Source organism: Hipposideros armiger, unplaced genomic scaffold (genome assembly GCF_001890085.2).
Source record: "Hipposideros armiger isolate ML-2016 unplaced genomic scaffold, ASM189008v1 scaffold_511, whole genome shotgun sequence".
NCBI lineage: Eukaryota > Metazoa > Chordata > Mammalia > Chiroptera > Hipposideridae > Hipposideros > Hipposideros armiger.
The window spans coordinates 1,099,499-1,115,153 of NW_017731861.1; the positions used below are offsets into that span (position 1 = coordinate 1,099,499).

Consider the following 15,655-nt stretch of genomic DNA (forward strand, 5'->3'; position numbering starts at 1 on the left):
AATGACCAGTAGACAATTCAAATAAAGTGTCTGGAGCTCATAAAATGGGTCTAAATTAAAGATTTGGTACAGGCAGAGAAGTTACCAGTAGTAGCAATGGCCAGTTTATAAATATTCTCATGGGGATAAATGATATGATATATGCAAATCGTTAAGTCTAGTATTTGGCAAGAATTCAATAGATGCTTATTATTACTACTAAAAAAAGATTTGGGGTCTCATTAATTATAAGAAGGTACACGTGAGATTGTCTAGAGTGTATATAAAGAGAGAAGAGTCAAAGATAGAAAGTTGAGTACACCCATCTTAAGAAGTGAGTAGAAAAAAAGGAACCTGGAAAAAAGAGATATAGAAATGAAGGAATACATGGGAAAAAAACCAAAGGGGTGACAGAGAAACTAAAAGAAGAGGGCACTCCAACAGTTGGGAAGTGTCTGAGTAAGATTATAACTGAGACACTGCCACTAAATGTGGCAATTAGGTCATCGGTAACCTTGGTAAGAGCTAGTTCAGCAAGATGGTAGTTAGAAAAAACAGATAATGGTGGGGTAAGGAGGAACTAGAGAATGAGACCACAAAGGGAACAAAGGCCGCCAATTTTACTCTGAAAAGAACGGTGGGAGTAAAGAGGGAATGACAGTTGCAAATGCAAGTTGTGTGTGGGGGCGGGCGGGGGTTGGGGTTGGGTGTTTGTACTAAGGGAGGCCTGGGAATGTTAGAATGCAGAGAGGAATGAGGCAGCATACATGTTGAAACTGAAGACACAAAAAACATGCAGGGTCTCGAAGACAGATAAGAACAGCATATAAAGTATATATGATAAGGTGAGCCCTGCACACAAAGGGTGTTTCTTCTTTTGAAACTTCAGAGGAGGTAAGAAATAACAATGGCTACACCTACAGAAAAGGTTACCTGTGTGTATTATTCAGAAAGGCAAGGAAGCTCTTGCCCGACAGTCTTTTTTTTTCTTCTTTTTTTTAACATAAGTCTGTCAAACTGGTGAAAAGAGGGATGTGAAGATAACAACAAAACTTGACACACGATGGCAAATACTAAGAAAAATACATTCCTGTAACAAAGGACTTTAGCTACTGGCTACAGTGTGCTTCTGGAGATAAATTATAATACAAATCTAGAGAATGAGAATTATAATACAAATCTACAAAAAGAGATACATTTATGCAGGGGGAAAATCAGTAAGACCGTAGATTTAGAAAGCACAAGTGATTCAAAAATGAGAAAGAAAATCTGAAACCATAAAAGAAAATGGAAAAGTTATTCTGAATTTGACCTATTTAATAAATATAATGCGTGCTTGATAGAGAAAAGAAAAACGTTTCACAAACCCTGAATCATTAGCTGAAAGCTGTTTACCACCCAAAGTCTCTGCTCAAACAGCAGCTGGACTATAAGATCTAAGACTGCAGAATCTCACCTCTGACAAGACTCTACTCACAAGCAGCCCCATGCAAGAGGATGCTGGCAACTTAGCCTAGGTTCAAGCTCCACAGATCACCAGCTCAGATTTGGAAGAATCAGTCAGGACACTCACCTGAAGGTGACTTCTGGCACAAGGCACTTCACTCCATTGTGGAAAGGCCGGATGAGAGAAATGGTCTGGCTGACCTGGTCCACTGCTGACACTCTGCCCTGGTAGACACCCAAGCTATCCCCACAATTGATGGACACAATGCTGCCCAGCCAATCCGTAGCCATGTTTCAGGTGTGAGGCCACTGTGGAGAGAGGAAAGCAGGCGGTGTACCTTGAGAAACAGACAAATCTTTAATTAAATTCAATGAAGAATTATGTCAGGCTCTGTACCAGGTGTTGTTTAATAATACACATTCTGTCACATCCTTAATTAATGTAATAAAACAAAAAATAAAACGTTTTCAGGAGTATGCTTATTAATGAAAAAGCAATATTATTTAATATATATATAGATCTTACAATTGCTTTAAAGCACATGTACTGGATATAAAGATAATATTTACCCAGACATCAAATCACACAAACCAAAATCTGTTTATAACCTATTTTAATATATTTGCCATCCGAATGTTTATATAAAAAATGATATATAAAAAATAATATTGGTAAGGTCAGTGTAGCTTCTATCAGACTAACCCTCCTGCTGATCATGATAAATGCTGGACAAAAATTTTTTGAAAAGCTGACTGAAGGCATTCGAGAACACTACACCTAATAACTACAGAGTATACTTGTTTCTTCTTTTCCAGTCCACATGGAATGTTCACCAACATGTGCTGGGCCTTAAACTGCTATCGTTTCAAAGGACTGAAATCAGACAGAATATATTCTTTACCCACAACAGAATTCAATGATAATAAGATGTCTCAAATATTCCCAAATACAGTATTTGGAAATTAAACAAGACATTTCTAAAAATTCTGTGGGTCAAGGAAGAAATCAAAAGGGAAGTCAGAAAATGTTCAAACTCGGGGCCGGCTGAGTGACCTGTTGGTTAAGAGCTGGCTGGGCTCCGGTTCGGATCCCACATGAGGGCCAGTGACTCTGCCCTCTACATCTAAGATGGTGAACAACAGCTCGACCTGGAGCTGGGCCCCGGCAGCAGGGCCCCGGTTCGGATCCCGCATGAGGGCCAGTGACTCTGCTCTCTACATCTAAGATGGTGAACAACAGCTCGACCTGGAGCTGGGCTGCCATGAGTCACCGGAGATGGCAGAAGCTGTAGCCCCTGCTGCAGTGGGCTGCCATAAGCTACCGTGTGTGGGCAGCAACCAACGTGAGTGGCCGGCAGCCAGTGTGAGCTGCCAAGAGCCGCCGTGAGCGGCCATCTGGTGGCCGGCAACCGATCTGCCTCATCTGGGAGGAGCACAATGATAATACCAACATGGGCCAGTGAAGCGACATCCTCCACAACTAGACTGAAGAACAAAAGGACAGCAACTTGTCTGTTCCCCTTCCCCCGATTCCCCAGTGCTGTTCCCCTCCCTCAATTCCCCAATAAAATCTTTAAAAAACAGAAAAAAAGAAAATGTTCAAACTCAGTGATAAGGAAAATACAACATTTGTGGGATGCACTTAAAACAGTGCTTAAAGGGAAAATTATAACTTTAAATGATTCTGTGAAGGGCCGGCCGAGTGGCGCGATGGTTAAGAGCTGGCTTGGGATGCCAGAGGGCCCGGTTTGGATCCCACATATGAGGGCCAGTGACACTGCCCTCTACAGCTAAGATGCTGAACAACAGCTCAACCTGGAGCTGGGCTGCCGTGAGTCACCAGCGACGGCGTGGGCTGCAGCCCCTGCTGCAGTGGGTTGCCTACCATGTGTAGCCAGCAGCCAGCGTGAGCGGCCAGCAGCCTCAGTGAGCGGCTGTCCAGAAGCTGGTGACTGATGTGCCTCGCCCAGGAAGAACGCAATGATGGTGCCAACTTGGGCCAGTGAAGCAACGTCCTCCACAACTAGACTGAAGAACAAAACGACAACAGCTTGTCTGTTCCCCTTCCCCAGTTCCCCAATACAAATCTTAAAAAAAAAAAAAAAGGTTTACTCCTAATATCCCCAACCTGACAACAACCCAGATCTTCAATGGGTAAATGGTTAAACAAACTGTGGTACATCCATATACTATGGAGAAAAAGTGAAAAGAGCCAACCTCAAAAGGTTACGTTCTATATGATTCCATCTGTGTAACACTCTTGAAATGACAAAGTACAGAAATGGACAAGAAGTAGTTCCCAGGGGTGGTGGCAAGAGGGAAACAGGTATGGCTATAAAAGGGCAACAGAAGGGACGCCTGTGGTAATGAAAATGCTCTGCACCTTGGCCTTACAATGTCAGTATCCTGGCAGTGACAGTGCTATAGTTTTGCAAGATGCTACCAACGGGGAAAACCAGGCAGGGTGTATGGAATTTCTTACAAGTGCATATGAATCTACAATTATCTCAAATAAAAAGTTTAATTTAAAAAATCAATGTCTTCTACCGTGTTAACAAAATAAATGAGGAAATCATGTATGATCACACACCAATAAATGCAGAAAGATAACCTGACCAAATTCAATATCCATTCATTATAAAAAAAGAGGGAGGGTAGCGTCTACAAAACAATTATAGCTAATGTCATATTAATGGTTAAATAATGAATCCTTTCCCCCTAAGACTGAGACCAGATGAGGATGCCCACTCTCACCATTCCTATTCAACACAATGTTGTAGGTCCCAGCCAGCACAATAAAACAAGAACTAAAAAGCATGAATATTGGAAAGGAAGAAGGAAAACTGTATTTGTAAACGATATGATTGACTGTGTATGTAGAAAACCCTATGGAATGTCCAAAAAAAAAAAAAAAGAAATCCTACTAGCACTAATAAGTGAATTTAGCCAAGTCACAGGATACATGCACAACATAAAATAGACAACTGTATTCTATTCAATAGCAACAACTAAAAATGAAAATCTAAAATACCATTTATAAGTATTAAAAAACATAAAATACTTAGGAATAAATCTAATGAAAAATGTGCAGGATTTCTACAATGAAAACTAGAAAGACTGCTGAGAAAACTTCTTAATATTCCTAAATAAAAGGGAAGATGTACCACATTTATGGACTGAAGAGCTTAATGTTGTCAATTTTCCCCCAAATTGAACTATGGATCAAATACAGATATCAATAAAATTCCCAGCTGGCCTTTTTGGGGAAACTGAAAAACGGGTTCTCAAATGTATACGAAAATGCAAAATAGAAAAGCTCAAACAATTATGAAAAAGTAAAGTTGGATGCTTTACACTACCTTATGTCAAGATTTACTACAAAGCACAGAAATCAGTGTGGTATTGGTGCTCGGACAGACCGATAGGTCAATGGAATAGAATGAAATCCAGAGCTAGACGCCCACACACAGTCAACTGGCTTCTGATTGATGTACCAAGATAAATCAATAGAGAAGTCAAAGTGCTTTTCAATAAACGGTGCTAGAACAACTAGATAGATATGAGAAAAAATAACCTTCTATCCCTAGCCCACACCAGATACAAAAAATTAATTTGAAATAAACTATATAAACATAAAAGCTAAAAACTAAAGCTACCAGGAAAACAAAACCTAGAGTATCTCAGTGACCTTGGAGTAAAGATTTCTCATACAAAACAAATAAGAAAAAAAGTCTGGTGAATTAGAGTTTGTCAAAATTACAAAGTTGTGCTCATTAGGAGTCACCATTACAGAACGCATCTTGGGAGAGGTGCAAAAAAGACACAGTGAGAGCAGCTGGCAGGCAACCAGAGCAGTCCATCCGAGATGATGGAAAGCTGGAACAGGCACGATCTATGGAGACTAAAAAATGGTGATGGAGTCAAGGCCTACATAGGTGGTGGTTTGACTTTGGTGATGGTTTAATACGATAGGTTACAGAAAGGGGAGGAATCACCGTTAGTAAGAGGTAAATGGAACACATACAATCTCACAGCTGTTACACACACGCCATCATACTGTGTAAGACGAGGGGCAGCTGGCATTTATTACACACTTCCTGTGTTTCAGGCACAAGCAAAAACTTTTGGGGCATTCTTTCCTTCCATCCTCATGACAATACTATCCCATTTTACAGATGGGGAATTGGCAACCCAGAGATTATATTGGATATTTTACACACTTGTAATCAGAGCATAAAGTCAGCTTATTACAATGGCATACTTTCCATGCTATACATACTATTCCATTGCATTCACATATCACAGTTTCCTCCTTATTAGACATTTAGATCATTACAGTCAACACAGCAATCATCAACTTCATTTAGAACTTGTTTTAAATTATTTTCTTAGGACAAAGCCTCAATCAGTCAAATGGTACACCTTTTTACCAGATACAATGTGCCACAACAGAAAACTATTTTTTTCAAACCAAATGTTTTTCAAACCAAATTATTCTCTGGATGGGTTTAGATAGCCATCCACGAGTTTAAAATAATGGTACTATAATAAAATATGTAAGAAGGGCCAGCCGAGTGGCTCAGTTGGTTAAGAGTCGGCTTAAGAGCGTGAGCTCTGAGCAACAGGGCTGCCAGTTCGATTCCCACATGGGCCAGTGATGCTGCGCCCGGGCTGAGCTGTTGCTCAGCTGCCAACACGTGGCAGGATGGCTCAGCTAGTTTAACAACAAGATGGCCTGCTTGATGGTGGGCTACGCCCTAATCAAACTAAGACTGAACTTGGCCCTTGAGCTGAGCTGCCGCACTGCCGCCTGGATGGCTCCGTGGATAGGGCGTGCGCTCTTAACAACAAGGCTGCTGGGTTGGACCCCTGCATGGGATGGTGGCTACGCCCACCAGCAACTAAGATTGAACACAGCACTTTGAGCTTAGAGGCCACAAGGGGCCGTCGGGAAGCCAGATGGCAACTGGCGCCCTTTACCACAAAGATTGGAGAACAACAACTTGGCTGTGCTCTCCTTCCCCAATTCCCCTCCCCCAATTCCCTAATAAAATCTTAAAAAAATAAAATGAATAAATACATAAAATATGTAGGAAACTATTCCATATAATCTTGCCCCATCCCCAAATCACTACCCTGGAGGCTACCTCCCAGGCAGCAAAGTACTTCAAGACTCGGATTTATGACAGCAAAAAGATGGTCCTTGCCTTCTTCTACTATAATCACCCCAAATCAATGAGAGAGAGACAGAGAGGTAAGCCATAGTCAAGGAGAAAGTATTCCCAATAGAAATAATCTGGTAATGGCCTTATATCCAGAATAAAGAAAGAAAGCTTACAAATCAGGAACAAGAAGGAAACAACACATATTTTAAAGTGGGCAAAAAAAAGTTATCTAAATGGCCAATGAACATATGAAAAGATGTTCAACATCATTAGTTATCAAGTAAATGCAAATCAAAGCACGAGACAACCCAAATGTCCATGATGGATGTGGTAAATAAAATGTGGTATACACATACAATGGAGTATCATTCAATCTTAAAAAGGAAGAAAGTTCTGACATTTTACCACATAGATAAACCTTGAAAGCATTACACTAAGTGAAATAAGCCAAGCACTAAAGGACAAATTGAGTATAATTCCACTTACATGAGGTTCCTAGATAGTCAAATTCCCAGATAGAAAGTAGAATGGTTGTTGGCAGGGACTGGCGGAGCAGGGAGTAGGGAGTTATCACTTAGCGGGTAGTTTCAGTTTAGTACAATGAAAAAGTTCTGAAGACAGATGGTGGTGATGGTTGCACAATGTGTACTCAATGCCCTGAAATGTACAGTTAAAAATGCTTAAAATAGTACATTTATGTATACTTTACCACAATAAAAAAAACTATCAAATTGGGAAAAAACACCATAAGATACCCTTTTTACACCCACAACGGTGGCTTAAAATGAAAAGGGCTGACAGGTAACACGAAATGTGTATGATGATGTGGACTGACTGGAACCTCCTCACATTGCTGATAATGCAAAATGATACAAACACTTCGGAAAACAGTTTGGCAGTTTCTTATAATATTACACACACACCTTTGACCCAAAATTCCATGCCTAGGATTTACCCAAGAGAAATGAAAACATGTATTCCCAAAAGGACTAGTACGTAAATGTACAGTACATAGCAGCTCTAACCCACAATTGCCGAAAACTGGAGACAAAGAGAAAAGATAAATTATGGTATTAGTTATACAACAGAACACTACTCAACAATAACAAGGAACAAACTACTTAGCTGCAGCACAGAGGATTCTCAAAAACTGCAAGAAGTCACATGGATGAGTACATCTTACACGAGTCTATTCATACAATTTCTACAAGGGGCAAAGCTACTTTGTAGTAAGAAAGTCAGAAGTGATTGCCTCTAGGGTTGGAGAGCGGCTTGGAAAAGGGCACGGGGGCTTCCGGTGCATGGAAATGTTCTGTTCTCACTGATACAAGTTACAAGGATGTACACTATCCAAGCTCACTGAATTTCAGGGCACTTGCCATCTGTGCATTTTATGATACACAAATTATATCTCAATAAAAAAAGGAGGAAAAGAATATGTAGCCAATATAACACCACAGAATATTTAGCCATTCCTCCAATGTAAGATTAAAAGCCTAGAAAGGTTTTCCACAAAGGATGAAAACTCACACCTAGAAAAGTTCCTACCAAAATGTCTATTAGGCATTTCATAACTGTCCAAGAGAATTCATTATTTCTCCGGACCCACACTCAACACCTCCCAATTTGTTTCTTCCCAAGCCTTTCCCATCTCAGTAAATGGTACCAACACCCATCAAAGGTGCTCAAGCCAAAAAAAAAAAAAGTCATCCTTGATTCCTTCTTTCCATACAGTCTATTCATCGGCAAATCCTATTGTCACCACCTCAAAAACATGTCCATTTCTCTCCACCTCCACTACTACCCTCCTAATCCAAACCACCTTTGTCTCATGATTGCAGGAGTCCAGTACCTGGTCTCTCTGCTTCCACTCCTGCCCACTCAATTCTTTCTCTACACAGCAACCAGAGCAAAGCGTAAAATGTAATTCAGTTGTCATGACCCTGCTTAATTAACAACTGTACTTAGAGAATCAAGTGCAACTTCCCTAACATGGAACCAAGGCCCTACATGATCCGACTTCTGCTACCCTCACAGCTTCATCTCGCACCACTCCCTTCCCATATTCCCCAGACACACTGGCCTCCTCCGGACACAGTGAGAAACTGCTCCTCAAACATATCTATCTAGTTCCCTCCCCGCAGAACTCTGCACCAGCTAGTCTCAGAACACTCTTTCCCCAGCTCTGTGAATGGCTAGTTCTAGCTTGTCTTTCTGGTGTCAGCTAAAATGTCTCCATCCGAGAGGCCTTCCCTGGCTACCCAATCTAATGTAGCTCCTCCCCATCACTCTCCAGCAACCTCACCTTCTATTTTGATCTCAAAATAAATCACCTTATGAATTATCTTAGTTGTTTATGCTGTGTCTCCCCACTAGAACATAGGCTCCACGAGGACAAGGGACCTTGCCTGTCTTGTTCAGTCAATAAAAGTGCCTAGAGGGCTGGCCAAGTGGCGCGATGGTTAAGAACTGGCTTGGGACGCCAGAGGGCCCCGGTTCGGATCCCACATATGAGGGCCAGTGACACTGCCCTCTACAGCTAAGATGCTGAACAACAGCTCAACCTGGAGCTGGGTTGCTGTGAGTTGCCAGCTACAGCGGAGGCTGCAGCCACTGTGGCAGTGGGTTGCCATGGGCTACTGCGTGTAGCCAGCAGCCAGTGTGAGCGGCCAGCAGCCAGTGTGAGCGGCCAGCAGCCGCAGTGAGCAGCCATCCAGAAGCCGGCGACTGATCTGCCTCACCCAGGAAGAGCGCAATGATGGTGCCAGCTTGGGCCAGTGAAGCAACGTCCTCCACAACTAGACTGAAGAACAAAAGGACAGCAACTTGTCTGTTCCCCTTCCCCCAATTCCCCAGCACTGTTCCCATCCCCCCAATTCCTCAATTTAAAAAAAAATAAAAATAAGTGCCTAGAATGGAAAAGAAACTCAATAAATATTTATTCAATCAATGAATGAATTAGACATAATAAACCTGACAGGAGTTACTCACTCAAAATACAGAGTATCTAAATATTTATATCTAAATGTCTTGGCTCTTCTTGGAAATGGTTCTAAAAATACAATATCCTTTAAGCATAAACATACTCTATGCAAAATCTTACGTAAGGTATGAAATCTAACACTGCCCTATACACAAAAGGAAGTCAGGAAATAGCAGATGAGTACAAAAGTAACATACAATATTAAGTACAAAATGAAACACTGGCTTAGTGTTTTCCATGAAAAACAGAAACAGAATAGCATTACAAGGTGTTTCAAATATTAATTTCAGAAACATATCCACACAAAACATAGAGTCTAAAACAGGAAAAATAACAAAAAAGCATATCAAGGAGCAAAACAGCACTCCTGTGGTAAAAATGGTACATCCCATCAGAAGCACAAAAACCTAAAGACAAACTCAGGTATTTCTCTTGTGATCTAACTGAGCAAATATCACAAAGTAATCCTGACAGAACAGAAAATAAAAGACGCAATGCATCAGCAGACTCATTCATTTCTTTTACATTTTATTATAGAAAATTTCAAACATACACAAATGTAGATAGAACAGTATAATGCATGAACCCTCACACACTCATCACTGAGCTGCAACAATTATCAATATATCTATAAGAATTTAAGAGATCATGTAAATTTCCAATACAACACAATTTCCAAAAACACTGATGACAGTAAAAGGAACAAGGCTTATTTCCCCCTTCCTGATCAGACTTGTCTACTTAATGTCACGAAAAGTTGAACTTCTTTTCCTATCATTTCTACCCATCATAATTCTAACGACACTGATTTATATAGATACAGAATGAAAAGCTATAAGAATTTTTAAAATACCAGAAATTAATCAGATGTGAAAAGACTTCTACTTCTTCATTCAACATATATCTTTAAGACACTGATGTTTACGTTCAAGTTTAAATTATATTAATAACTGAATAGAATTTTTAATATTTTTAAAATGCAGATTGCTAGTTGACAAGTATATATTTTTCTATTTAGTTCTACATTAATAGAAAAAAATCTAAAAAAGTAACCACTCAACAGGTAACAAACTTCCATCTATGTAAAATACATTAATGCATTACTCAACACTCATCAGATAGGTTTACAGGCATACCTTATTTTACAGAGCTTCACTTTATTGTGCTTCACAGATGTTGCATTATTTACAAATAAGACCCTCCACCAGCAAAAAGATTACAACTTGCTTTATTGCAATACTCGCTTTATTGCAATATTCACTTTATTGAAGTCGCCTGGAACCAAACCTGCAATATCGCCAAGGCATGCCTGTGTTCTATAAAGAAAATCCTTTACTAACTGAAAACAATAAATCTAAAACACATGGAGTGCCACTATCTGGGTTCCTAACCAGACGAACACACTAAGGAAGGGGCTTCATGGATTACAGGGCTAACCCTTCATGTCAAAGGAAGAGCTACGGCTGAAGTAAGAGACAGGGGAGCTACAGGGGTCCAATCGTTGATGCCCTTTATTTTCTGCTTTTCTATCAAGCTATAACATATATAGCAAGTCTACATGTTTTAAATGTACAGCTCAATACATTTTTATATATTAATTCACCCATACAGCCACACCCAAATCAACACAATATTTCAAACATCCCAGAAGTTTCAATTATGTACCCACGAAAGTAGCCATTATTCTGATATCTATTGTAAAAGATCAGCATAGCCTGTTTTTGAACTTTATACAAATGACATCATAAAGGTTCTCTTTTAGTGTTTGGCTTCTTTTGCCCAATATTACATCTGTGAGATTCATCCTTGTAGTGATAGGTCATTCTTTCTCATGGCTATGCAGTATTCTATTATATAACTGTGTCTCACTGGATTTATCCATTCTACTGCTGAGAGACAGCTGGGTTATTTCCAATTTAGAGGCTATTATGAATAAAGAATTAAACATTTTTAAATGCCTTTGTGGTGCACAAATGTACCCATTTATGCTGGGCAGAGTATTTAGGAAGTCACAGAGTAGAAGTGGGACTATTTTGCTCAAAAGCTGAACTAGCAGGATTTCCAGACTACCAAATGCCACGAAGTATGAGACTTCACTGTATCATTTATCTTGTAAGAAGCCTTTAGACAACAAAGTCAGGTAGCCCTAAACAGTCTTCCACATGTAATACAACTGCGGTAGTTGCCAAAATGATCCATGAACTACAAACAAACAACTTGGAATTAGAGACCTACTGACTTCCATTCTCAACTGCCACAACAGATAGCACTCAAAAGCATTCAGATCCTAGGAGCAACTCCTTGGTCTGCTAAGGACAATTCTAATCGACAGCTGTGGAAGAGTAAGTGGCTGGTTACAGATTTCTGTAAAAACTAGAAATTTTTCCATGTGTCTACCTGGAAAGGTATTTATAGAATCAAAATCTTGGGAATGGCAGAGATCTTAAAAGAAAACATTTAGTACAATCCTACTAATAAGTCCGCATCTCCCATAAAAGGCAGCACAGTGAAAAGAGCATGAGCTTCTAAAGTCAGACATCACAGGCTCAGGTTCACTTCCAACTTCACTTACCAGCACCGTGACCCAGGCAAATTATCCAAACCTGAGTCTCAACTGTCTCAACTACAAAATGGGATTATACCGACTATACCACATCACAGAACCACTGTGAGGATTAAATGAGATAATCTATAGTTTCTACCATATAGCAAATTTTATTTCAAATGTCTCCTTTTAGCAGAAAGAATACTGGCCACATAGGGGACTTGAGTTATTGCCCTAAAAAATCATACTTTGAGGGCCACCTCCCTTCTTACCCAAACAAAAGTACAAAAATACCTGAATTACCTCTTACAACATCTTGGAAATGAAGTTCCAATCTTCAAACTGGAATACACATATCCCCAGGAGTACACAAGATATGTAAGCAAGGGAATCAATTTCCACATTACTATTTCATATTAAACACCATCTGCCTAGATAATTGGATTATCAATAAAATATTTTCAGCCATCAAATTTATTACTTCGGGATAGGGTTCAGAAAACTACAGCCTCTGGGCCAAATCTGGCTCACCACAGATGAAGTTTTATGGGAACACAACCATGCTCAGCTGTTTGCTTGTTGCCTGTGTCTGTTTTCACACTACAATGAAAGAGTTGAGTAGTAAAGACAGGCTAGTCGCCCACAGAGCCTACCATCTGGCTCCCAAACAGAAGTTTGTTGCTTTAGGATAAAATTCTGTGGGAAAAATAAAATGGATATAAGTTCAAAAGGAAAAATAATGAAATGGACAACTTCTCAGAATGATACAAATTACCAAAATTGACTCAAGAAGTAATAGAAAATGCAGGTAGACCTGTTTCAAGTAATGTAATTGAATCAGTAACTTAAGCCCTTCCCACAAAGAAAAGCCCAGGTCCAGGGGACTTCATTGGTAAATTCTACCAAATATATAGAAAGAAACAATTAATAATCATACACAAACTCTTTCAGAAAATATAAAAGGAAGGAACATTTCCCAACTCATTTTATGAGGGTAGTACAGTTGACCCTTGAACAATGCAGAAGTTTGGGGCACCAACTCCTATACAGTAAAAAATCCGAGTGTAACTTTTGACTCCCAAGAAGCTTAACACTGTCCCTTTGTATCCACAGGGGATTGGTTCTAGGACACCCCCACTCCCATGCAGATACCAAAATCCATGGATGCTCAAGTCCCTTATATAAAATAGCATTAAACAATGCACACAGTAGACCCTCCCCATCCGTGGATTCCCAACGACGAATTGAAAATACTGTTTTTGGGGGCAGCCACGTGGCTCAGTTGGTTAGAGCGCGTGCTCTGAACAACAAGGTTGCCGGTTCTATTCCCAAATGGGCCAGTAAGCTGCGCCCTCCATAACTATAATAGATTGAAGACAACGACTTGAGCTGAGCTGCTGCTGAGCTATCGGAGGCTGCATGGCTCAGTTGGTTAGAGCGCCTGCTCTGAACAAGAAGGTTGCCGATTCAATTCCCGCATGGGATGGTGGGCTGCACCTGTCCCCCCGCCCCCCCCCCACACACACACAACTAGACTGAAAACGGCTGCTGAACTTAGAGCTGAGCTGCGCCTTCCACAACTAGATTGAAAACGACTTAACTTGGAGCTGATGGTTCCTGGGGAAAACACACTGTTACTCAAAAAATTTTTTAAAATAAGTAAAGAGTCTGTTATTTAAAAATAAAAGAGGGCCGGCCGAGTGGCGCGATGGTTAAGAACTGGTTTGGGACACCAGAGGGCCCCGGTTCGGATCCCACATATGAGGGCCAGTGACACTGCACTCTACAGATCCCACATATGAGGGCCAGTGACACTGCACTCTACAGCTAAGATGCTGAACAACAGCTCAACCTGGAGCTGGGCTGCCGTGAGTCGCCGGCAACGGCGTAGGCTGCAGCCCCTGTGGCAGTGGGTTGCCATGGGCTACCGTGTGTAGCCAGGAGTCAGTGTGAGCAGCCAGCAGCCGCTGTGAGCGGCCGTCCAGAAGCCGGCGACTGATCTGCCTCACCCAGGAAGAGTGCAATGATGGTGCCAACTTGGGCCAGTGAAGCAACGTCCTCCACAACTAGACTGAAGAAACAAAAAAAAAGACAGAAACTTGTCTGTTCCCCTTCCCCCAATTCCCCAGCGCTGTTCCCATCTCCCCAACCCCCCAATAAAAAAAAAAATCTTAAAAAAAAAAATACTGTTTTTGATCCACAGTTGGTTGAATATGTGGATGCGAATCCTTGGGGTACAGAGAGCTGACTGTATATTGAAAATAAATCTACGTATAAGTGGACCCAAACAGTTCAAACCCATATTATTCAAGGGTCAACTGTATTACTCTAAGGCCAGACAAAGACATTCTAAGAAAAGGAAACCTCAGATCAATGTCACTCATGAACACAGACACAAAAATTCTTAACAAAATATTATCAAATTGAATTCAGCAACATATAAAAAGTATTATACACCATGGCTAAATGGGGTTCATTACAGGAACACAAGATTGGCTTAATATGTGAAAATCAAGTAATGTAATACACATTTATACATGATAGAGGGGTTTTTTAATATAATAAAGGCTATTTGTATATTTTTAAAACACAAAATTGCTATTGTATTTATATAACTTGTATTTATTTTTAAAAAGTCAAATTTGGGCCGGCTGAGTGGCTCAGTTGGTTAAGAGCGCAAGCTCTGAGCAACAGGGCTGCAGGTTCGATTCCCACCTGGGCCAGTGAGCTCTGCCCGAGCTGAGCTTCAGCTGGTGAGAGCACGTGCTCCTAACAACAAGGTTGCCAGTTCAACTCCCGCATGGGATGGTGGGCTACGCCCACCCGCAAGTAATATTGAACACGGCACCTTGAGCTGAGCTGCCCTGAACTGCTGATGGGCAGCCAGATGGCTCAGTGGTTACAGTGCATGCGCTTAGCAACAAGGCTTCCGAGTTCAACTCCCCGCATGGGATGATGGGCTATACCCACCTGCAACTAAGATTGAACACGGCACCTTTAGCTTAGCGGCCGCGAGCTGCTGACGGGCAGCCGGATGGCAACTGGACTTGAAGCCGAGCTTCAAGATTGAAGGAGAACAACTTGGCTGTTCCCCTTCCCCAACTCCGCAATAAAAATCTTTAAAAAAAAAAGTCAAAATTTACAATATCAGAAATTACATCCTAAACTTTTAAAAATTAAATGTTTAAACTATTTAAATTTATGATAAAAAATTTCATATGGCAACTTAAAAGTGTGTAAGAGATACATAGATTTCCCAATGTTTTGGACACTCTGAAGCAAAAATGTCTTAAGACCACGCTGACCCCAGACATGCCTGAAATGACAAGAGGAAAAAGAATTACTCATGCCAAAGGAACACCATCATATCTTCAGACAGCCAATAAAAAATTACTTTTTAGGTCCGGCTGAGTGGCGCGATGATTGGGTGCTGGCTTGGGACGCCAGAGGGCCCCGGTTCGGATCCCACCTATGAGGGCCAGTGACACTGCCCTCCACAGCTAAGATGCTGAACAACAGCTCAACCTGGAGCTGGGC

At 40.9% G+C, this 15,655-nt stretch overlaps 1 protein-coding gene across 5 annotated transcripts in view; it reads right to left on the reverse strand.

Annotated features, from left to right (window-relative positions):
- The window catches only part of EDC3 (enhancer of mRNA decapping 3), a 56,219-nt gene that overhangs the window by 36,975 nt on the left and 3,589 nt on the right, over positions 1-15,655 (reverse strand). Inside the window, exons 2-3 of one of the 5 annotated variants that reach the window (XM_019667982.1) lie at positions 7,077-7,247; positions 1,553-1,734 (exon numbers count right to left, since the gene is read on the reverse strand). In XM_019667982.1, coding sequence (XP_019523527.1) covers positions 1,553-1,716 — 164 coding nt within the window. In that variant the 5' untranslated portion in view covers positions 1,717-1,734; positions 7,077-7,247. Of the gene's footprint in view, positions 1-1,552; positions 1,764-3,310; positions 3,349-7,076; positions 7,248-15,655 lie in introns of those variants that run through there. The other 4 variants (XM_019667980.1, XM_019667981.1, XM_019667979.1 and 1 more) reach the window with 4 other exon arrangements.